The sequence below is a fragment of the Vanessa cardui genome, chromosome 3, assembly GCF_905220365.1.
Source record: "Vanessa cardui chromosome 3, ilVanCard2.1, whole genome shotgun sequence".
NCBI classification, from domain to species: domain Eukaryota; kingdom Metazoa; phylum Arthropoda; class Insecta; order Lepidoptera; family Nymphalidae; genus Vanessa; species Vanessa cardui.
Genome location: NC_061125.1, coordinates 11,506,543 through 11,531,406, shown reverse-complemented (window position 1 = coordinate 11,531,406; position 24,864 = coordinate 11,506,543). Strand labels below are relative to the sequence as shown.

At 31.6% G+C, this 24,864-nt stretch overlaps 1 protein-coding gene across 1 annotated transcript; it reads left to right on the top strand.

The window, feature by feature from the left end:
- Positions 1 to 23,413: 23,413 nt before the first annotated feature.
- On the top strand, positions 23,414 to 24,342 carry LOC124543823. Its single transcript, XM_047122142.1, has one exon. The coding sequence runs from the start codon at positions 23,459 to 23,461 to the stop codon at positions 24,206 to 24,208; it is 750 nt and encodes a 249-aa protein (XP_046978098.1). The 5' UTR covers positions 23,414 to 23,458; the 3' UTR covers positions 24,209 to 24,342.
- The last annotated feature ends 522 nt before the right edge of the window (positions 24,343 to 24,864 follow it).

Here is a 24,864-nt window from a genome sequence, read left to right as displayed (position 1 = left end):
ATTTTAAACAATGCAGTATTTATCCTTATCCTATTAAGTTCATTAAATAAATTGTAAATTTAACATCAAAATGTCCTTTTGTTGCACATAAAATAAATAAAAATTTAAAAAAAAGTAAAAATATATTTAGAGTTTGAAGTGGAACGAACGAAATTACTAACAGTGTATTCACTGATTGAACAATCGGCCTTAATTGAAAAAAAAAATCAATTAATAATTAGGGATATTTGTGTAACAAATGTAACTGACGAATAATTGCTGATCATATTAAGCTTGTCTCAGACATGTATAAGAGATTAAAATAACAAATTAAAAATATATTTATTGCTATGCTAATTATTATTAGAAAGTAATATGAACCATGTGCTCTTTTGATCGATATTGATATCGATTTTGATCATTCGATATATCATTTTTTTATATCATGTAAAATAAAAGCAAAAACAAGTGAGCGTAAACAATTGCTAGAATCATCTGGATTTAGAAACGTTGACACAGTATCGTAAACAAAGTCCGAATCATAAAATCCACGAGAAAAAAGTCGATATTGAACTGTTACAATATTCTTCAAAAGGCTTGTATGAATTTGTTGTCATCGGTTTTATATGGGAATCGTCCTCATTGTTTCCATTGCAACCACAAAAAATATATTGGTTATTGCGTTGGTTATTGATTTGATTTGAAAGTATCAGTCATTATTCTTTGTTTATAATTTATACAACCTCCGTGTTCGAGTAGTGTGAACACTGGTTTTCATGGGTACGCTTCAAGGTACCGGGTTCGATTCCCGGCCGAGTCGATGTAGAAAAAGTCCATAAGTTTTCTGCTTTGTCTTGGGTCTGGGTGTTTTTGGTGCAGTCATTACTTCTGATTTTCCAAAACACTAGTTCTTTAGCTACTTACATTGGGATCAAAGTAATGTATGTGATGTTATCCAATATTAATATTATTATTATTAATTACAAGGGCATACAATCTATAGCATAAAATGACGTACTTATTTGGTTTATCATAAAATTACAATCTATGTAATGTAATGTATATAACATAAGATAACACTTCTCAAAAAATTCTTACGATTTATATGGGTGGTGTCCGTTAACCATCACATTCATTTGCTCGCCTAGCTTACCTATTTTATTCACTGAACAAACTCATGTCAGATTCGTTTTATCTGTTATTCTAAATTTAAATAATAAAACATCGTGACGTCATTTGAAAGACAATGGAAATTGACTGAAGTACATTTCGATAAGTGCGGAGGCCAGCGATGGTTTCTGTTACATTCGCAGACGAAATCTAATTTACTTTTCAAAGTTTTACAGTGTGGCGTCTAGACTCGAACGTATCGAAGTACCATCTATGTTTTGTTTCAATTATACAATTAAATGTGTTTGTCAGACGGTATCTCGCACCTAACGTAAATAGATGAGTCTGCTTTCGGTTTGCTATAAGGGAGACGAAAATAATTTAGTATGCATTATTTTGTAAACGTATTGCTTGAAACGCTTTACTTCTTGTAAGATTTCAATTTTCATAAATATGTTTTTATGAAAATTTGTTACTTTGTAGTTAAGTTCTATACTAAGTTGTATTTCAGTCTGACAAAGAAAAATTCACATTTTTTTATCTGTGTATAAAGATTAACATATCTCTTTAATTATCCTTCCTAAACACATCTGTTATTTTATGAAAACACAATAACCTTTTTTGGTATATTTTAGTGTAACTTCTAAACTAAAATATACCAAAAAATTGTTTTTAGAAATAAAAATGAATAAAGAAATAATGTGGCGATTTTCCAGTATGCCTAATCGTAAATCAAAATTTACTTATCAAATAAACTTGAGTAACTATAAAATCAAAATTTACTTCATTCTTGTAGGTTTTTACAAGCACTTCTAGTCTCTTACAATATACGTCATTTTACATTTTACATTAAGCTACAACTAGCTCGGAATGTAGATGCTACCGAGAAGCATGGGAAATTTACTCAGTACCTAAATTTTTCCAAAATTTGAAATACAAAAGTCAATTAAATACAATTGATCCACGCTTCTATCATTGAAAAATTAATTAGAGAAAAAATAATACGAAATACACAGAGAGGAACATACAAAGAGAAAATAAATGCTTACATTTAAAATCAACAACAACAACAGTCTGTAAATTCCCACTGCTGGGCTAAAGGCTTAATCTCTCTTTGAAGAGAAGGTTTGGAAGATATTCCACCACGCTGTTCCAATGCGGTTTGGTGGAATACACATGTGGCAGAATTTCTATGAAATTTGTCACATGTAGGTTTCCTCACGATGTTTTCCTTCACCGCTGAGCACGAGATGAATTATAAACACAAATTAAGCACATGAATCAGCGGTGCTTGCCTGGATTTGAACCCGCAATCATCGGTTAAGATGCGTTCTAACCACTGGGCCATCTCGACTCTCATTATTTAAAATATATGTAACTAAAAAACAAACCAACTACGGAAATATATTTGTAACACCAGTAACAAAAATCTTTAACCATAAGCTAAAATTAAATACATCCTTATATTGTCTATAGTTCTGTCACTTTATAACATTTTAACTAAAATAAAAGCGTATTTTTGCTATTGATATAAATGTGCTTGTTCTGTAGAGGATTTTATTTTAGAAACAAATTCTTTTGGAAGCATTGCATCTGCGACGGACGATATCGATTTGCTAGACACAGGCGGTAAATAGCGAACAGTATGAAAGTGGTGTCCACGGGGATTTTAGTATCTATTTCAAAAGCATTCGTTAATTTATTCACAAACTAGTTATCGTCCGCGGCTTTGATCGCGTTTTAGGGAGTTTCATGTGTTAGGCAAAAAGGTAGCCTGTCTTTCCTTGGAGTTCAAATTTGCTTCACACCAAATTTCATCACATTCCGTTCATGATTTTGGTCGTAAAAGAGCAATAAACAGACAGACAGTGTTATTATGACATTTATAATATTAATATAGATAATAATTTATGAAAATATTTTATCGCCTCAATTTCTCACAATTAAGGAGATGAGAGTCGAGATGACCCAGTGGTTAGAACGCGTGCATCTTAACTGATGATTGCGAGTCAAACCCAGGCAAGCATCGCTGATTCATGTGCTTAATCTGTGTTTGTAATTCATCTCATGCTCAGCGGTGAAGAAACCTGCATGTGACAAATTTCATAGAAATTCTGCCACATGTGTATTCCACCAACCCGCATTGGAACAGCGTGGTGGAATATGTTCCAAACTTTCTCCTCAAATGGAGAGCGGGCCTTTAGTCCAGCAGTGGGAATTTACAGGCTGTTGTTGTAAGGAGATGAGATAATCAACTACCAACCAAGTAAAAACTTATCGTACGCAATATATATTACCACTTCAGTTGCTGAGCATTGATAATGAAGTGTTAGAAAATTTTAAAAATGGAATGATTTTGAAGTCATAACAATTGGTATCAAACTTGATGTCGCATTGTTCCAAAATAATCCCCCCCGCAGAAACTCTCGACTAAGCTATCACATGCTCTATTCGACTACTTTGCCAACACTCGGGAAAACTACTGGGATTTGCAAGCTATTTTTTATCGACTTAAAATAGTTCCATGTTAGTACCGGAAGACTTTCTTAATTAACTTATTTGCATTATTTACAAGTTAGGTATATAGTTTCGGGCGTAATGTTTTTTACCGCGTTTTATGTAAAAAAAAAAATGTCTTTGTAACATATATATGTCACCGTAAGATTACGAAATTCGTTAGATTACAATCTGACGAGACTGATTATAATCTATCGAAATATTGCGAATGCGAATTGCAATTTAACGTATTATTAATTTGATACACTAATCCCATTGATAAAAAACTTATTTCTTACAGAAGGTTTCAAAGTTTTTAACCGAAAAGATTTTCTGCGACAAAATATTTTCTTTTTCTATTAATTAGTCAGATAATAGAACAAATTTTACTATCTCGTTACGACATCGTTCTTTTGATATAAGTCTTTAATTTACGCCCCAGTCACACCGCCACCTATCGGATCCAATCAAAATCTTACAAGGACAAATAAAATACACGAAAAAATCTTCAAAATCGTCCAATTCGTTTATGAAACAAGTTACACACACATGTAGAGAAAATGTCTATATATATAATGTGTATGTGTGTGTATAATAGAACATAATGTCACTTCAGACAAAAGTGCAGAGACGATGTATTGTCGTGAATATTTATAACAAACCTTAGTCTGACTTAAAGTCATGTCTTTAAATGAGGCTGAGACAGCATTTTATAGACTACACAATAGAGCGATGTACCAGGAGAACATGAGTAGGCAAGACATGGACATCGTCGGCAGCTGTATCTACTGTCGTGGAATACCGATGACCCTTCACAGCATGCATTATTTATCCACCTAAGCCCCGCCAAATGAATGCACCACCCAAGCAAAACAACATACGGAACAATAGTATAATGTATAGAATCTAGATGAGGCTGACAGAAACAACAATATTCATTCTGTTGGGTACAGTATATGTGTTCATATTCAATGAATATTTAAATTTAAATTTCAGTAATCATGACGTATCTAGTTAATTAAAAAAATTAAATCCATGCTATTTTTAAATTCAGAACTGGAATAATATGGTATTAAATTATACTTTAGTTGTGTTATATAAATTATAATTATGATTTTTATTATATATTGTTGCACTATCTATTGCAGTAAATATGATAATTGAATAACATAATAATTATTCACGTTAAGTATAAATCTTGACCGCGTGGAATGGTGGAAGGAATTCAAGCTGCATTTCCCCTTTGAAACGCAATTTATTAATCGTATTTTATTATATTTTATACCATATACCTGAAAAGTATACCACAAATATTGGGCAATTCAGTTAGCACGGATCGGTAAATTCTTTATCAGCACGAAACACTTCCAGGACAATCTGCCCAGCCCTATGTCTATCGACGTGTATTCGAAGTTAAACGACGGAAATAAAAATCCTATAAATATTGAACAACCATATTTTTCTCACTTTGTCGCGTCGAAAAACCGTCGTGTCGACCGTACATGCCTTCTTGTAAATGTGCTCGAGACTCCTCACCCTCGCTACTATTACACGTACACTACGCTTTATTTGCATTTGAATCATTGCAGTAATTATTTCTAGTGATAATAATGCATGTGATCAAAAACTATTCACTTTCATAAAGATGAGAAAATATTACAACAAACTAACAATCCAATAGTTAGAAAATTTGAATACTAAATTTTTTAGCATTTTTTTTTACATTCCAATATTAGTTAAGATGTTTTAATTAGTGCTAATTAAATTTATAAAATAAAGATTAATCACCCTCATAGACAACGTAAAAAATGTTATTTTATTTAACCTTTTAAAAAACTATGAGGATTGTTTAATTTGATTTTTATGTTAATATTATTTAAAAATAAAAGCATGTGGCTTAAATTATAGAACTAATATTATTTTATATTTATTAGGTATATTCTATAGCGATCCAATAAACAAAAAAGCATTCACCTTACAGTTGAATTGAAATTAAGAAACACCTTTTTAAACTATGGATAATAATTCGAAAGTAAGTCAGATCGTCGATGTGACGAGGTTCTAATGTGCATTTATCATATTAATCATTTTCTTAAGATAATTCCCAATAAACATGTTGTTTAAATATATTTAAAAAAAAAAACGATAATAACTTAATTATTGAAGCAATTTTACTCTACCATTTTACATGTAAATCTATCATAAGTCTTTGGATAATTATCACCGGAGCAAAGTTTGTACGAGAGCCTAATAAAAATAAAAGCAGGTATTTTACAAGGTCCTACCACATTTTAGTCGAAAGTGTGCAGACGTTCTTTATAGTTTTCACTCCATGCACACCGCATCCTGCGGCTTATTTTGTTCTGAGGGGTTCAGGGGAGACTGCGTTTGTTTTTATGTGCGCTAAATTTTAGGGATCAATGGGAAATTGGTAGCCTTTACGAACGCATTGGATTTTATACCGAACAAATGGGGTGATATTTCAATGCGATAGGAAAGCCTCTCTGCATTTATAATAAAAAAAAATCTTTACACGTAGTATTTTAAGTCATTCATTACAAATGTGATGTGTCAGGGGACACTCTATTGAAAACAGGTTGCCTTCTTATATTTTATGTTCTAAATAACAATATAAGAAATTAATAACGTTTTAAGAGTATTAAATAAATGTCTATAAAAACGATACTTTTTTATGGTATACACATACAGTGACGGATGAGCATATAGGCATGATAGTAAGTGTTCACTACCTCCCATAGACAATGGCGCTGTAAGAAATATTAACCATTTCTTGCATTACCACTGCGCCACAAACCTTGGGAATTAAGATGTTATGTCCCTTGTGCCTGTAGTCGGACTGGCTCACTCACCCTTATAATAAAAAATAAATTTAAATATTTTTATACCAAACCATAAAAATGAAAATCTCTTTCATTTTTTATAGTTTGATATATATGATAGATATACATTATGATATAAAGTAGAGGAAAGGGAAAGGTCATGTATATTTATATATATATATATATATATATATATATATATATATATATATATATATATATATATATATATATATATATATCTGTATCATAATACTTTTTCCTGACATGAGAGAACGTCACACAGAGAATAGAGATCACTAGAAGAGGTCCTAACAGTTCCTACATCGTAAAATAATTCGTTCCAAAAATTACGATGTATTTAACATTGACAAAAACAATTTATTTCTTGCACCAAATCACTCACTGTTCGAATAACATGGAGAAATGTATGTTATGTAAGAAAAAATATCATGTACACCGAAGTCATAATCAAGATATTGCTATGCGGATCTAAGACGAACATTAAATAGTGTAGTAATCCTCGTGTAAATCCTGCGGAATTATACCTGTATCCTAGTAATTATAGCCACCCTACTCTCCCGCTGGTATCCACTAAGCATTACGACTTAATCTCCTCTAAATTGCTAAGTTATCTGCTAGTGCAGGCATTTCGAATAATTAAAGGAAAAGCTATGTAATATAAAAATATTTTACTTAATATTTACGCAAAATAAACAACCTTGTTTACATACCTTATTGTAAAAAAAATGATTTTAATTGAATATAATAAAAAAAATGATACTAATATAGATTACTAATTAATGATAAGTACCTTTTTGGGTAATAATGTAATCACACAAACTGCCTTAGTATATAAATTATTCCTATTATAATATCAACGTAATACCATAAATATCTTATATAACAATGAAAAAATCAATTGATATGCAAAAATTGAAAATAGAACGTTAGTCCACTTTCTCAGTATACAACTAAATAATATACTAAGCTGGTACAAAATCAGTACTCGCGTATCAGCGTAATCGATGAGTCCATCGATAATGCCATACGATGGATTATCGTAGCAAAAAGCCTCTTTCAATAATGAGAGTAAGTATGCCGTAAGTATGCCTCCATATACGATAATAGCCTATAATTTTACAGTGAATTGAAGCGAAATTCGTGTCACTTGTGTCGAATCGATATTTTTTTCCTTTTTGTAATATACTCGTACAAATATCCGAAGACATGAAAAGAGTGTTTTTTTATTTATTTTTTTTTATTTTAGTAATAAGCTTGAGATTATCAATCATGATCAAAAATTTTAGAGAAACATAAATCACTTTGTTAATTACGAAATTTATTTTGTGAATTATATACTAATTAATTTGCAAAAAAGAAAATAAAAAAATAATTTAAATAGGTATATTGTGTAATGTTTATTGCTCATTGTTGATTATGAGACTTGTATTGAGTTACTGTGGTTTCTAGGTGATCTGCAAATGTTTGTATTGATACTCATCATATGTTCTGTGTCAAAGCAGGAACACAGAGTAACTACATTGACAGGAGGCACAACAACATGCTTCCCAAAGTTAGTCACGCATTGCCAATATATGGGATGCCCTTTTCCGCAGTGTCCATGAAGCACACATATCTTTAGTAATTATCTTCTACTAAGTAACTCATTTGTGCACCCTATGTCGAAGATTATTTATTCTGATTTAAATCAGTAGATGCAAGAAATTGCTTCTTTTTAATTACATCAAACAGTTCCATTGCGGTTTAGTAGATAAACGTGTAGAACGTGTGTAAACATAAAACCTTCCTCACGATGTTTTCTTTCACCGCGATTAATTCAAACCTGCGGTTAAGATCACAGTGTTTACTTCCAAAAATCGAATCAAGATAAAACAAAGTAACATTATTGTGTAAATTCAATAAACATCAATCTATATTAAAACATTGCTAAGACGTCTCTTTTCACGGTTTCACGGCGGAACTTGAGCCAGAAAATATTTGAAAAATATCCCAAGCGTAAAGTAGGTAAATAGAAAATCGTATCTAATTTTAAATCACTATAACTCTTAACAACATTAAAACTTCCAAATGAAATAATTCGCAAAGAAATATTTATGTATACGATAAAAATCTTACCTTATGATTTTCTCTGCATGCATTTTGCATAAGTTATAATAGTGAGCTAGCAAACCGGTATTCTATTATATAACCAGCGTGTACACAATGTACATTGTTAGTCGATCTCTCTAACGAGCCCGACCCTCGTCAAGCGTGCAGTACCGAGTGGACACCGACCTTTATAATGCGACCGGAAAAATAACGCTCAAATACAGGAAATGTCGGTGTAAATAACGAACATTATATTTCGTACCTGAGACATTTTATTTGGGTTTATTAATAATAAATTATTCATAAGGTGCATTTCACACAACTAATTAAAAAAAAAAGCATTTATATTAACAGAATATTTTACAGATTAACAGAATTAAACTCATATAACATTGAATTGATTAAGAGCGAAATAATTTACGCACACAAGTTTCATCATAATCGTTTGGGTTTAATTTTCATAAAATATAATTACAAAATTTGTTCGACAAACAAATCACTGACTATAAAAACCAAAAAAAAGTTTGTTATAAAAGAGGTTAACTAAATACTTATTATTTATTGCAAGTAATTTCTTCCACGTACCTATGGAACCAATTTATACTTATACGCCCAAAATTACAATTCCCTTGACTTTAGTAATGTCCACGTGCGACGATGATCGCCTAACATTAGGTCACCCATCAACTCGTATGCTGGCAGGAAAAACTTTCGGTAGATTGGATTCTTTTTTGTGTGTACTTAACTTACAAAATTCCTTCAGATATATATAAGATCCTTAACGAATTTGTACTTGATCGCCGAACAAAAACAACAACAATAGCCTGTAAATTTCCCACTGTTGGGCTAAGGACTCTCTCCCTTGGAGGAGAAGTTTTGAAACATATTACACCACGCGTGTTTGTGGAATACACATGTGCAGAATCTCTATGAAATTAGGCACATGCAGGTTTCCTCACGACGCTTTCCTTGCACGAGATTATAAACACTAATGAAGTACTTGAATAATTAATGGTCCTTGCCTGGGTTTGAACCCTTAATCATCGGTTAAGATTCACGCGTTCTAACCACTGGGCCATCTCTGCTCGCCGAACAAAAATTCGAATCTATATAATAAAAATATATGTAAGCAATGCTATCATTTTCAAATCAAGTATTTCCAAGCTTATTTGTAGCAAAATAATAGCGTCATTATCGCAGAAAATAAAAATATATATTATGAAAGTACTGCAGATGCACATAACAAGGAACTTCCTTCCAGAGATTTATCAATTCAGTTCACGTAGCAATACCCAAGCCAGCACAAGCATGCATTTAATGAAAATAATACTAAACTACTAATGACAGCCCTTTACGTGAAGGATCTTTAATTTCAAATAGCATCTTTGTTTATGTTTTTATAAAATTCAAACATAAGTCACAAGTTAAATGCAAAGTTAGGTAAGACATAATATACATACCTAGCTATTACCTAACATTACATTTCATTGGTAATTGAATTCCTCTTTCACAAATTCTAGATATATTATACAGAATTTGTACAAATATTTGTTAGATCATTTAATTTGACCTTATAACAACACAAAATAGCTTTTAAGACACAACTTGATTTATTGACATTTTAACCAAAAACTATATTGATTAAATTAAAGCTTAACATAACACATTCAGTATAAGTAATTATTAAGTATCTATTTACATTCAATATTACTTGTAGTTTACCCCAGAAATTTTCATTGAAGTCAATATTTGTAGATTTGAAACAAACAAAAAATAAGCTGTAATCAAAAAAGTGATTTTTTTATCTTCAACTGCTTATTCGATAACCCGTATCAGTACTAATTCTCATTCATACGAATAGACTTTGTCTCCAACCCTCAACGGACTTTATTCGATTAGACCGAACTGTAACTTCGCAGTACAAATAAACTGACTGCATTATTCACTTTGGGGTGAATGCTGAAGTGAATTGGGATTTAATCCGTAGTAAATTGCTTACCGACTGTTTGGCTTGAACTGATTATCTCTCAGTCTTCAACTATATTCCGACTATTTACATTTGAGACTTCCACGCTTTGACATTCCAATGCTCTTGAGCGTTCGGTCCTGCTATTTGATATACTCGTAACATTTCTGCACGAATCTATATTTATCTTGGAGATTTAATGTAAATTACCAGTTAAGACCAGTGAATACAACGTAATAACATTTTACCACAGAGTAAAATTGAGAACTTACCTACATTTGAAGAAGCAAATGTCAATAAAGGCCGTACTTTTTCATTTTAAAACTCTTTAGCTTAAAAATATGGTTATCTTAACTCCTCCTCCAGAAATGGAAATGACATACAGGAGAACTTATATCACAGCCAATGTATCTTTACAAATATGTTAAATTACTAAAACAATAGAGTTGCCTAGCATTATACCTAAAATATCAAAAGACATCAGAAGATCTCATAATACTACCTCTTAAAATGGAATACGGCTTTACTTGTATGTGTTACTTCAGGAGTAATTATTTAAACTATACATCATCTTCTTCTTTTTGATGTCAAATATGACAGATATAAATAAATCAATATTGAAATACGCACCCACTTAATCAATTTTTTATAACTCTTAATCTTTACCAAATCTTAATAAAACTAATGGATTTTTTAATATAAAATCTAAATACATCAATCACATATTTTTGTATAAAATAAAAAATACGTCAAATATATCTTAAGCTCTGACATTTTTTAATGCGTGCTTAAAATAAATACATACGATAATGTTACTTAAATGACTTAGTAAGTAAAATAGCAACTTCATATTAAAGTAAGTCTCATTCCGATTTCTCAAAGCGCTCGAACAACAAAAGATATTTTATATTCAATACTTTCAAAGAAACCAATACAAGGAAAAACCTCTTATCTGTCCTCGTGACGATTTTGAGTGGGCAGTAAAGTTATGGATACGTTACAGGAATGCAGGTCAAGTATCCACCGAATATCTTGAAATGAGCGGTTTCTCCCGTAATCTTTGATATATAAAGAGACCCTTTGTACGTTTTGATATTTGATGATATATATTTATAACATCATTGTTCGGGCTCGCATAAATAAATCTTATATGGTAAAACAAAAAATGAATATATTATACGATGACATTTTTCATGTAAAAGGTCGTCATAGTAAAAATAAGTTTCTAAAGAAAATATTTATCGATACATTCTACGTAGTTGTAATATACAAATAAAATGTTAATATCTGCAAATTTAGACGAGCTAATGGGTATATAAAGCATATTATGTAATCGATAGATAGCGCTACGCATTATGTCACTTTAGTGTGAATGCCGAAATGGGAGCTGACTGGTTTAATTTTGAATGACGACGGGCAACGACTGATACGTCATAGATGACGTTGGTTTGTTGAACGCTTCTATTATTATAATTGTCGGATTATTGTTGACTGCTGGTTTAGTATTGCTGAGGCAAAGAGAATAATATAAGAGATGATTTTTTGATTGAACTTTGTTTTGTGATATGTGTTCACGTAACAGTCTTTACCCAGTCGAATCGAACTCATTATTGAATTTTATAGAAATTCCTATCCATTCTCCGATTCCATTCCTCATAAATCCAACAATTCCTTCATCATCATTTTCATTATGATCGTTGACACAGATCCTTACTCGTAGAACAAAGACGCATATAAGAGTATTCAATTTTATGATCCATTTAATAATTATAGGATACATAGCAAGGCCAAAATTGGCCAACTAATAGTGATTGGTCACCACTCTCCTTAGATATTAATTTAGCGCTGTAAGATATGTATCTTACATTCCTTACATCGCCAATGCGACACCAACATTGGGAACTATGTTATCTCACTTGTGCCTGTAATTACCCTGACTCGTTTATTCTTGAAGGCAGAACAAAACAAAATTAAGCATTGCTTCTTGGCAGTAGAATATATAAGCGTGTCACATACCTAGACTTGCTTATTTGGCACAACCATATCATTAAATAACATAGATATTATGAATGAACTAAAAAGAACAACACTACTTTTTTTAAAGTTTCATTACAATCGATTCAATAGTTTCAACCCAAATCACCAATGTACAGAGAATTTATTACAACGAACATTTTTGTGAAAGTGTAAAAGAAAACAAACGTTTTTAATCTTCGTTTAGAGCATCTTTTATTGTTCATTATTTATTCAATAGCTATAAACCGTGGCTTCGTCTGCATTGAATTCTTAAAATCAACTTCCTTTTTCTCAGAACGTATTATAAACTTCTCTAATATTTCTCGCATTGTTTGTTCCGTGGAATATAAGAGATTTATTTAAGATATATTTAATCGGAAACATTTCTATATCTTTTATTATAAAAGCTTAAGAGTCTGTTTTTCTTGGCTGAAGATTGCTTCAATAATGCAATGTTAAACAATAATAATATAAGTTGATTAAACATTTAAAATTGGGACAATTTAATTTAGTGAAAATACAAGTATATTTTTTACTTTACTTGGTAAGGTAAGGCTGTGCGAGCCCGTTTAGGAAGATACCACCCAGGCATCAGATATAATAGCGCCAAACAGAAGTAGGTACCCAGTATTGTTGTGTTTCGGTTTATAGGTTGATTGTGCCAGTGTACAGGCACAAATGACATAACATGTACTATTGTCTATTGGCTGTGGTGACGAATTTATATAAGGGCCATTTACTCATCGACCAACCTATAACATGAAAAAGCTTTTTGCGACTGCAAAGAGATTATGACCAAAACTCATAAAAACACATGACAATTATATAAGTCGATTAGTTCTGAAGTTCCTCCTAACGTACATTTATTTTTATCTTACACAAAGGATTCTTACTTTGTCTTTCAATTTGACGCCTCGACGATCACGTGTTACAACGTACCATCACAACAAGAATTCTATTGCAATACAGGAAAAAATAGGAATGAAAGTAAGCCTTCTTTTTTTGTAATTAGTACCACAACAGTATTACCTCCAAACATTTATGTAGGACATAATCGTTATTTAAGATCATAATGTTTACAATTATAGGCGTAATATAACCGTTTCATGAGCTTACTTTTTATATTTTTGTCATTATACATTTTTATCAAACTTTCAATTTCTATAATTATATCAACTTTGTGAATTCTCAAACATCAAAAAGATTCAATGCTTGTATTGGATATGTATATTTATATAATTACTTCATGTTACTTATGAATTTCATTCATTTTATGTTACTTAGTTAAGCATTACATAAGGTATCCACGTAACTGTTTTTTTTTTTTAAATTATTAAATACATGGTCTGACCTGTCGCTTTGAATAATCGAATGAATGAGCAATCGTGTTTTAAAATACTAGTGGAACGCATGGATGACTTTTCAAAAGCGTTTAAATTGATTTCATTTCAGCAATCAATTATTACCGCATACAAAACCAAACAATGTTATCTTTTATTACATACTATTGTAATTTTTGGTTTCAATACGTAGGTAGGTAAAACGTATAAATCAAAATCATGCTTGAATATTATAATATGAGAAATTAAACATTAAATGATGATAAGAGCTGAGATGGCCCATTGGCTATTGGATATTACGGGTTCAAACCCAGGCAAGCACAACAGAACATTCATGTACTTCATTTATATATTTCATCTTGTGTTATTTCAGTAGTTCGGGATGGCCAATATAATATTATCGTTTTACAATGATGATTCAATGTTTCTATCTTTTTCTAGAATGCCCCACGCTAAAGTCCAATTGTTTTATAATGACAGCTCAATAATATTTAAAATCAGAAATAGTGTTATATGCCAGTATGAAATGCTATGCCATATAAAATAATGTTAATTACAGTTTTACATATTATTGATCAATTAATTACAATAATAATTGTAATTAAATATAATAAAGTAAATTCAATAGCTCCTGCTATATTAATAATATGCAATAATAATGTGATATAAATTATGATATAGAATCAAATGTCATAAAACCGTATTGAAGGCTAAGGTTACTCTCGTAACACTTGTTTTCGGCGGTGAAGGATAACATCGTAAGGAAGCCTGCGTGAATCAAATTTCATAGAAATTCTGCCTAATACACGTGTATTATTATTGCATTAGAACAGCTTGATGAAATATGTTCCTAACCTTCTTTCTCTCAAAGGGAGAAGAGGTTTTAACCCAGCAGTGGGAAATTTGCAGGCTGTTGTTGTTGTTGTTGTAAATATTAAATGTTTTTACTTTTTATCCTTCTTAAGATAAAATATTTAAAAAAAAAAACTTATCATGATTTTCATGCATTCGAAATAAGTTAAATCGTTACTTCCTATCCCGAGATGTAGGGTGGGCGACCGAGGATGTCGAAGCGGCCACTGTGGATGGCCTAGAGTGCAATCGTTATCTTAAAGAAACAACAACAACATGCTCAATGACAGTTTTCAACAGCGCTTCATGTAATCGCTTCAAGCTCTTTGAATAAAATCTGCGTAATGGGATCCAGTAATTGTTTATTCCTTTGCCATATAATCAATGAAAACAATTCCTTCGTTTTAGTAATAATAAATAAATAAATATCGGACAACATCACATACATTAATCTGATCCCAATGTAAGTAGCCAAAGCACTTGCGCTATGGAAAATCAGAAGTAACGACGGTACCACATACACCCAGACCCAAGACAATATAGAAAATGAATCAACTTTTTCTGCATCGACTGGGCCGGGAATCGAACCCGGGACCTCGGAGTGGCGTACCCATGAAGCAGGTGTACACACCACGGAGGTCATCATTTTTCTAACCTTCATTTTTTATAAAGGTCATCTTCCTTATAAAGACAATCTTTTTCCAGCCTCAAGAGGCAAAAAAAAATAAAAAAATATATAATTACATCTTACAGATAATACTCACCCTAAACCAATTACGAAGAAGACTTATGCAAATACTACGACAGAAATATTGAAAGTATCAATTTTATTTTATACAGCCATATCGAATAGAGTAAAAAAATCACGCTACTCCCAAAGGAAATAATTTCTTTGCATTTTCTTGAAACTATCTTCAGCTGTTGAAAAGTATCGCTTTTTAATGTAATTTCCGATTCGGAAGGTCGGTGTCCACGGGGACTCGGCTAATGGATTTTGTTCATGCTTCACGGGGAATCATTTTCCGACGGGCCATACTATCAGAGCGAGTTTTAAACTTTATTATTGTCTTATAGAAAATAACTAAACATACACTAATCTAGGATTTTTTATACCAATTTTTACATTTTACGGTGTGGCTTTTTTAAGCCTTTTGATGTCCATAATACATTCCCATATTGATTTTAATTATCAGAAATTGATTTGTAAGTTATCTTTACAAATTTTATTAAAAGGTAAGTTTTGTTTAAAATTATTATTATGTAAACTTTATAAATAAATTGTAGGCGTAAAAAGGCGCAAATTATTTAACTTCATTGTCCCTTATTTGTTTAAACAAAATGATGTCTAAGTCCAATAAGTCAAACAAACAAGTCTTCATCTGTCAGATTACTCTGTGTGGCTTTTCTTTTCGAATCATGGGAATAATGGTATAGTCTGGTATAGATGATATAGATGGTAAATCGTCACAACCGAGGATAGGACTATATGCGCGGGAGTTTTAGAGAATTAAAATCTCGGTATTTCGATAAAACATGACACTAAGGTTTTCGTGTAGTATTGTATTATATTACAACATAGTACCAAAACCTCGCATTGGCCAAATCTGATAACAAGAATTATAATATAATCGTATTAATTAAAAAAATAAACCCTCAACTCAGATTTTATACACATACACAAACATAATGTAATCAAACACATAAGAATCAAGACAAAAAAAGCTAGATAATAACATATATTTATCCACAATAAACGCAGTATAAAAATAATTATTTCATTTCCGAGTTTTATTATTGTTGGGACTTAAGACCGGACCTAATTTGATCTCACAATTTTCTTCCGTCGCTCCCCGCGGCTCAGTGTCAACGTTTCATTCGGATTTCATAATTCCAAAGCTTGCATTCTCATTATACATTCTTTTCTTATGTACAATAAGGTTCAAATTCCTTTGAAGTCATATTTTATAACATTGTCGCCAATTCAGTGCAGCGGTCATTCTGTTCAGCCACAACTTGAACATTTTCCAAGACTTTGTACTGTCATTATTAAAGTAAAATGAGGATTGTTATGGCTGCTTTTGTATTATTAACGAGCAACTTTAAAGCATAACAAGTTGTTATCTCCAGGCTTTATAAGGATGAAATATTTCCCGTTGTTTACGGAACAAATTTCAAAATGACAACACAATTCTCTCGACAACTTCATGCTTAAGTAATCGTGTAAGGGACGGTAACCTCTGTATTAAAAGCCATTATTGATCATATTTTTATAGAGTAATATTAAATTTTTTACAAGTACAACATAAATGTTTAGATGTTTTTGATTTAGTAAAAAGATGTCAAATAAATGACAAATTTTAATATTTTAAAATTAAACTTGACTCCAAAAATATTTTATTGATACAAAACCGCCAACAGAACTTTTTACTATTGTATTGTTCCGGTTTGAAGAGTTTGGGCAATAATAATTGGAGATTTCATATTTTTTTAAATTATCGACTACTGTTATTCAAAGCACAGCCTGGCGGGGAGTCTAACGAGTTAATTTTTGCGAAAAAAGGATTTTTCAAAATTCATAAACTAAAATTTTTAATATATATTAAAGCAATTATAAAAAATTGTTCTTATTTTAGTGTTTTTTGACAAAATGTGGAAGTTTTTTTTATAATTCATCAGCTAAGAGGATGTAACTTAAGATAAAAGTTGGAAGTTCCATGTTTAGGTTTCTGTTTATGACTTAAAGACGCTGTTATAGCTCTTAAGAAAGTAGGTCACCCAACGGGGTGATATTGGGGATTAAATTTATATAAAAATTTGCCCTTTTACATTCTAAATGTTTAAAACATAAAATCGGTATTAAATTTATAAGTAAAAATAGTGTTTTTGAAAAATAATTCCTTTAAAAAATGCAATTTTTAAATTTGAATGGAAGTTGATTTGATGTTGGAAACATAGAAATCAGTTTTAGGCTTATATTGATATCGATGGAATATTCCATCGGCTTCACTAGTTGATGGTATAAGATATATGTCTACACTAATATTATAAAGAGGAAAACTTTGTTTGTTTGGTTGTAATGAATAGGCTCAAAAACTACTGGACCGATTTTAAAAATTCTTCCACCATTCGAAAGCTAAATTAATCCCGCATAACAAAGGCTAAATTTTATTTTGAAAAAAAATATGGTTCCGTAAGATATTTTGGGTTTTTCGGACAAAAAAGGAAAAAATCTACCAAAAAAGTTGATTTTTTTGCGTATTATGCCTAAACTATAAAAGATAGAACTATAAAATGTTCTAACTCCGGTCCTTAGAGGGCATAATGGCCTCCGATCCTAAGAACCTCATCAGATTCGTGGCTGATGTTGGTCTGGCGGAGGTGTTCTGATCACGAATTTGAGTCACAATAGATCCAAGCGCCGGTTGCAGTAATTCTTCAAATGTGACCGTGCCTCAGCAGTAGGGATATTAGAAGACTGATTATGAACCGTTATCTACGCGGGCGAAGCCGCGGGCGACCGCTAGTATATATATAAAAAAATAGGTAAATAATTTAGGTTTTAAACAAACCATTAATTTTCTTTCCATTTCGATTATCTCGCAGATAAATTTTGCAATATTCGCTATTTTTGTTTCCAAAGTAAAATCAACCTATGCGAAATATTTCTGTCAACCTCCTTTATGAGGATAATGTTATGACTACTGGCAGAGAACCAAGAATGCAATTATCCAGTCAGCTATAAATATTTTACATGCATTTTATTATATATTCTAAATTAATAACATAATGTAATATCATCATATTTACTGATGTTACATATTCAGAATATTCTCACTAAGCGTACTAACATTTCAGTATTGAAGACTAAAACTATTTAAAGTTTTGAAACCATTCATAAATAAAATGGTTTAATGGTTATAACGTGTGAATCTTAATTTATTTACACATGTTCAGGATTTCGAAATTAAATTATAAAAAACCCATGTTCACTTATATTGGATGAAAATCTGCTACACGTGTCGAATGTTTAGAGATTTTATTGTACTTTCAAGGGAATTATTAAGGAAATAACAATAAAAAAGAACAATAAAAAAAATATGTCAAATAAATCGACACGAGACAATTATTTAATAAAAAAAGAACTACAAGGCACGAAATTCTTTGAACTATAATTCCACTGAAGGAAACTACATGAACATGTTTGTACTCAATTTCACGGCTTGCCGAGTCCGCCTAAAGAATCCGCTCACAAAACAAAATCACTTATCTGGTACAAAGCTTTCGGAATGAGAACGAACGAAGCTCTATGGGTGTCGTACAGAAAATAGTTTGGGTCAGTTTTCAGAGAGCAACTTGTACCTGGTAACAACCAGCGAAAATTTATAACGTTTTTAGTATGTTTTCTTGTTCTATATACGTTGAACGCGTTAGGTTTCATGTGTGTGTGTGAGCTGTGCCCGCGACCTTGTACGCATTTGAATTTAACAAAAAACATATACTATTATAGCCTAAGATACTCCTTATTATATCAGTTATCTACCAGTGAAAATCCCATCAAAATCAGCCCAGCCGTTCCAGAGATTAGCCGGAACAAAGAGACAGACAAAAATTGTAAAAAATGTTATTTTGGTATATGTACCGTGTATACATACATATACATTGATTAAAAACGCAGTGCAGTATAAATGTCACTCTAAGTATATGGTAATTTTTTTTTTTAAAAAGGGCTATTTTAAAATTACAAGCAGATACTACAATTTTATTATAAGTAATAGATAAAATAATAGTTATGATATTATTATCATCGAGCAATCCTAGTTGTTTGTGAAAAACTAACAGCTGTAATATTAGTTATCGAATGAATTCTTCATATAAAATAGTATATAGAAAGTGGTGCTTATAGTGCTTAATTAGCAAAATCTTTATCTACCTCTATAGAAGATTGATTATACTTTAACCTATTTTGAAAATCAAATTTAATATGAATCGTAAATATATGTATATGTCAGTATTATTATTAATTAGCACATAGTAAATAAAGTCATTTGTATAACAATGTATGGCAATATGAGTATGAAAATCATAACCTACTCTCTGATTTTTGCCACATTGGGTTTATTCAAGAAACTTTTATTACTATTACATAATAATAATAAGCTAAGGTTTCGTACGGTTACAACTAATACAAATTTACCTCTCACTAGATCGAATTGAAGTTTAAAATGTCCAATAATTTTTGTCAGTGAACTTCTACATCGCCATAAGAGCGATTAATATGCTTAATTTTAAACCAATCGTCATTCATTTTTCATTTCACGTCATTTTTTTCTAATTATTTAAGAACCTCGTTCGATTTAAAAGAATATGAAGTCGTCAAATTGTGGCGTGACCAGTGGAAATAGAAATACTTACATATATGTATATTATATAGCTTAAAAACAATTTTCCAGCTGAACTATTTAAGCATTCATAAAATGTAATGAGCTGTTTTCTATTCCAAGAACGTGTGGTTTGTTTTATTTGCTTTATATTCTATTGTGCTTGCCTGATAATAATAGATGACCGTTAACGTTATCGGATCGCCCTATAATATTATTAAATAAATCATTACATATTGTAACGCACTAATTGCTCCTATCGTATTTGCTTTGAAGATTTATTTGCGACATATATTTTGAACTTGCCTGGGTATCTATTACATTGCAATTTTAGCTAAGTACATTTTTTCTCACGCCATTGTAATTTTATTGTCTTGGATCTTAAGATTAATGCTATAGGTGTGATAATTTCAGTGTTAATAAGCAATACACTTGTTACGTTTTTACAATAGGATCCTAGTAAACGTTTAAAATTTAAAAGAATTATTAAAGAACAATTATGTGTATAACAGTACTAATGACTTCTAAGGTGACGTACCTTGGGGAATAAGACGATTGCCTCGGCTATTTAAAATAACGAAAATATGTCGAATTACAAGACGGGTTAAACAAAACAACATTATAATAAATTGATGTGTTATCATTGGTTTTAATAACTTCATTGTAATTATTAACAATAAACATCTTATCATCATAAAAAAATTTGAATAAAGATGAAAGCAGACTAGCGGCAAGTCTTTAAGTATTTTTCCCATCTCCATTTAGTATTGTATGAAAACAACAATTATAATGTTTCCGAACTGATGGTAGATTCATTATTGACTGTTAATAAACAAGTGTGACGCTTATTTGCAGCGGAGCGGGAACGGGAAAAGAATGCCGCCGCTGACTCGCTCCGCAGAAGACGACCGGGGACCGGGACGAGATGCGCTACGCGCACCTTCTCCCCCCGCCTCAATAGGCACCACAGGGACCAGGGGGGGTCCCAGTACCCTGGAAATCCCCCCTAGGTGTTGGAGGCCCGTATAGGCGGGCTGACCGTCAGGGCGTCACGGTAGCATGCGTAAGTGATCCCTTGGCGTCCGCCGAAAGACGGAGAGGGTACCGCTGGTTCTTTAGTGGGTAAACCCGGCGTGCTTGGGCGCACTCGGCGTTCAGGGCTCCGGGGAGTCCCACAAATACCCCACTTTCCTTCACGTGGGGGAAGCGCGTAATGCATTTTTCCAGCGAGAAAAAAAAAGTGTGACGCTTATATATAGAATAAATGTTATCAACTTTGACTGAACCATTTTAAAAGCCCTAAGGTCTCCATTGTTTTGAGTATATTCCAGCTTCATTACTTATCATGTCTGATCATTTAGTCAACTCGATTCTGACACCTTTATTAAATAAATGTCGTTTTAAAATATGTAACAATGATATAAAAACAGGTCACGTGCTAACTATAAGGTCGACTTTTATAAGAAAATAGTAAGGCAGATGTTACAGTCTCAAAGATAGTCATTATTGCATAGCGCTGGCGCAAAGGAGATTGCCACTAAGACACTTATAAGACGGGCCTTTGAAAGCCAGTGCAGTATAAATGTCACTCTATATGGTAATTTTCCAGCTACACTATGTTACTGGTATATAAGTGTTATTTTTGTTTTGCTTTAATGCTATTACATACTTGAATGTGAAACGAACCATGCTTGATGAGATTTACTACAAGTAAAAAAAAAATACAAATATTTTTTGATGCAAATATTTTCAGGATCTATAGTAGTGTGAGGATTAAATACCAAATCATATCAGGATTCTGTATACCTTATAAGTTAGCAACTTGAAATCAACAAAATTATATAACTGAATTATAATTATTTATAAATTAAATTACGATACTACTATTCTACTGATTATTTTAATTTGAAAATTCTAATTCTATATGACATAAAAAATTAATATTTTCTTTAAAGCGGCTGCGAAATTGAATGCACTACAATTGCTTTTTTTGATCAGTATACGCGTATAGAGTATGGCATTACATAATATTCGATGCGCAAGAGTGTAGGTATGAACTGGCAATTTCTAAACTGTTACTGAGATTGCCTTTAAACCCTTAATCTTAAACATATATTAAATATTAACAGCTTCTAAAAAAATCGCTTATCTCAGTAATAGTCTCATTTTGAAAAGCTCCAGTCATAGACGTGCAGAAAAATAAACAGGATTCTTGATTGCAATTTAATAAATTGTTACTGTTTCAAAACTAATTACTTTTTTTAGAGCGGAAAAATGTAACTAGCTGTCACTGATGAATAATGTTTGCAGTACGCAAAACAAAAAAATCACAAACATAAAAAAAATTCAAGTAAATTGTTTCCGACAAACTCCAATTCTAATCGAATATCTATTTGGTATTAAAAGTGTCATTCTAATGTGTTTTCATAATTTTGGCGCCATGTGTTGATGAGTGATGAGCAGTTTACGATGAAATTAAAATTAATCAAAATATCAGTCATAGAGGCGAGATGTCCCAGTGGTCAGAACGCGATTTTTAACCGATGATTGCGGGTTCAAACCCAGACAAGCACCACTGAATTTTGATGATAATTCGTGTTTATAATTCATCTCGTGCTCGGCGGTGAAGGAAAACATCGTAAGGAAACCTACATGTGTCAAATTTCATAGAAAATTTGCCACATGTGTATTCAGCATTGGAACAGCGTGGTGGAATATGTTTCAAACCTTCTTCTCCAAGGGAGATTAAGCCTTTAGCCCAGCAGTGGGAAAATTTACAGCCTGTTGTTAAACAGTCATAGGTTTCGAAATTCCTAAAACATATTTTAAATAAGCGCAAGTTTCGCGTTTTTGTTACCTGCAGATTTATGAGTAGTTTCTACAACCTCAAGGGTTATGAATATGCCAAACGAATTTGAGTAAAACCTATTAATGATTCCATGTCTATCAAGAGATGCAAGCTACGATATTTTAAATCTTACTTTAAAATAAGTAAAACTATAGTTGAAATGAAGAAAAAATAAAACGCCAAAATAGTTACCGTTTTAACTTCCTTTCCGCTTACAACAGACATTTCTTGCAGTCCTTATTAAGCAAGGCATTAAGCTACAGTTTATCTTCAATAAAATAAAAAATTTAAAAAAGTATATAAGGTACCTACTTCAATACATTTTGAACAAACATTAAATTTTATTGCTCTTAATTTTATTGATAAATAAAATATAAAATCAGTTTTAAAATCTAAACTCTATATGTATATGTGACCACTCACCAACTGCCAGCTACTGCAATATCAAATAACAACTGTGACTTAATTATATACAACAAAGTAAGCTAAAATATTCACACCTCTTATACCTATCTATAACTATGGAGTCTATCAAGAACACAATAGAAGAACTCACTGCACTATTTAATACAAAAATGGCTGAATTCCAAAAAGAATTAAAAACCTCCATCCCAGCAACGAGCCCCACATCAAATATTAACAGTCAGTTCAATTTATTTCGGTCATTTGTTCTGACAGCCTTAGAAAATTTACAACTACAAGTCGAATTTCTATCAAGGCAATATGACCAATTAGAAATGCATTCTAGAAAGAAAATTATTCTGTTGCATGGAATTGCTGAAGATTCTAAAGAGAATGTCGCTGTGCGTGCCTCAAAAACATTAGCTGAACATCTGAATATTCCAAATATTAGCTCCGACTCCTTTAGACATTGTCATCGTTTAGGGCATATGATTACAAAGAAGCCCCGTCCAGTACTAATAAAGTTTAAAGACCAATCTGTCAAAGATAAGGTCTGGTCCACCAAGTCCAGTTTGAAAGGCTCCGGAATAACCATGTCCGAGTTTCTCACAAAGGGCCGCCATAAAACATTCCTGGCCGCAAGACAAAGGTTCGGGGTTGCAAAGTGTTGGACCAGAGACGGATTCATTATAGTTTTGTCTCCGGATGGCTCGCGGCATCGTATTACCACCATGGCGGAATTGCAAGCTATTCAGAGTGCTGAGAGCGATTCCTCAGTCCCGCAGATGTCACCTGATGTCGAGGAAGCCCCCAAACCATCCAAAGGCATTAATCCTAGGTTTAAGAGGACTGTGAAAAAACAAACGTAATGCTTTGAGCATTGATAGTCCGCCTCAGTATGTATTCGCGTCTTTGTTTACATTAACTGATTCATATAACTTTTCAAACATTGACTTAGTTTATCTTTACCCACTTTTAACTAACAATAACAAATATAACTTCTAGTGCAAAAATACGTAATATATTAATTGACATTTGACTGCTAACAGATTACATATAAGTTTTTGTTAGGCTGCGTTCGGAAATTATTAGTCTAAGTGAGGTAAAGATTTCATTCAAACCCTTTTGTAACTTTGCTATGCAGACATTTATGTTGATAATTTTTTTCTTAATTTAAATTTTTACTAGAAATTATTTTAATTTTCTTTATTTGTTGATATGTTCTTTTTTTTCTCTGTGTTTTTGATTACTTGTATTTTGTTATAGTGTATTTTTTTTTTTTTTTTTTTCTGTTGTTTAAGTTGTAACTATAACTTTGCTATGTCATAGTTCATTCATTTTTCTCTTGTTATTTCATGTAGCTGGTGGGTTAGAAGATTGTCGGTGATTGCACTTTAATATTATTAGTTTATTTTATTTTTTATAAGTTATATATATATATATATATCTTATATTAATTTATTATTATTATATTTTATATATAATTGTAGTCCATATATACTCGTTATGTCGTCTGATAGTAACT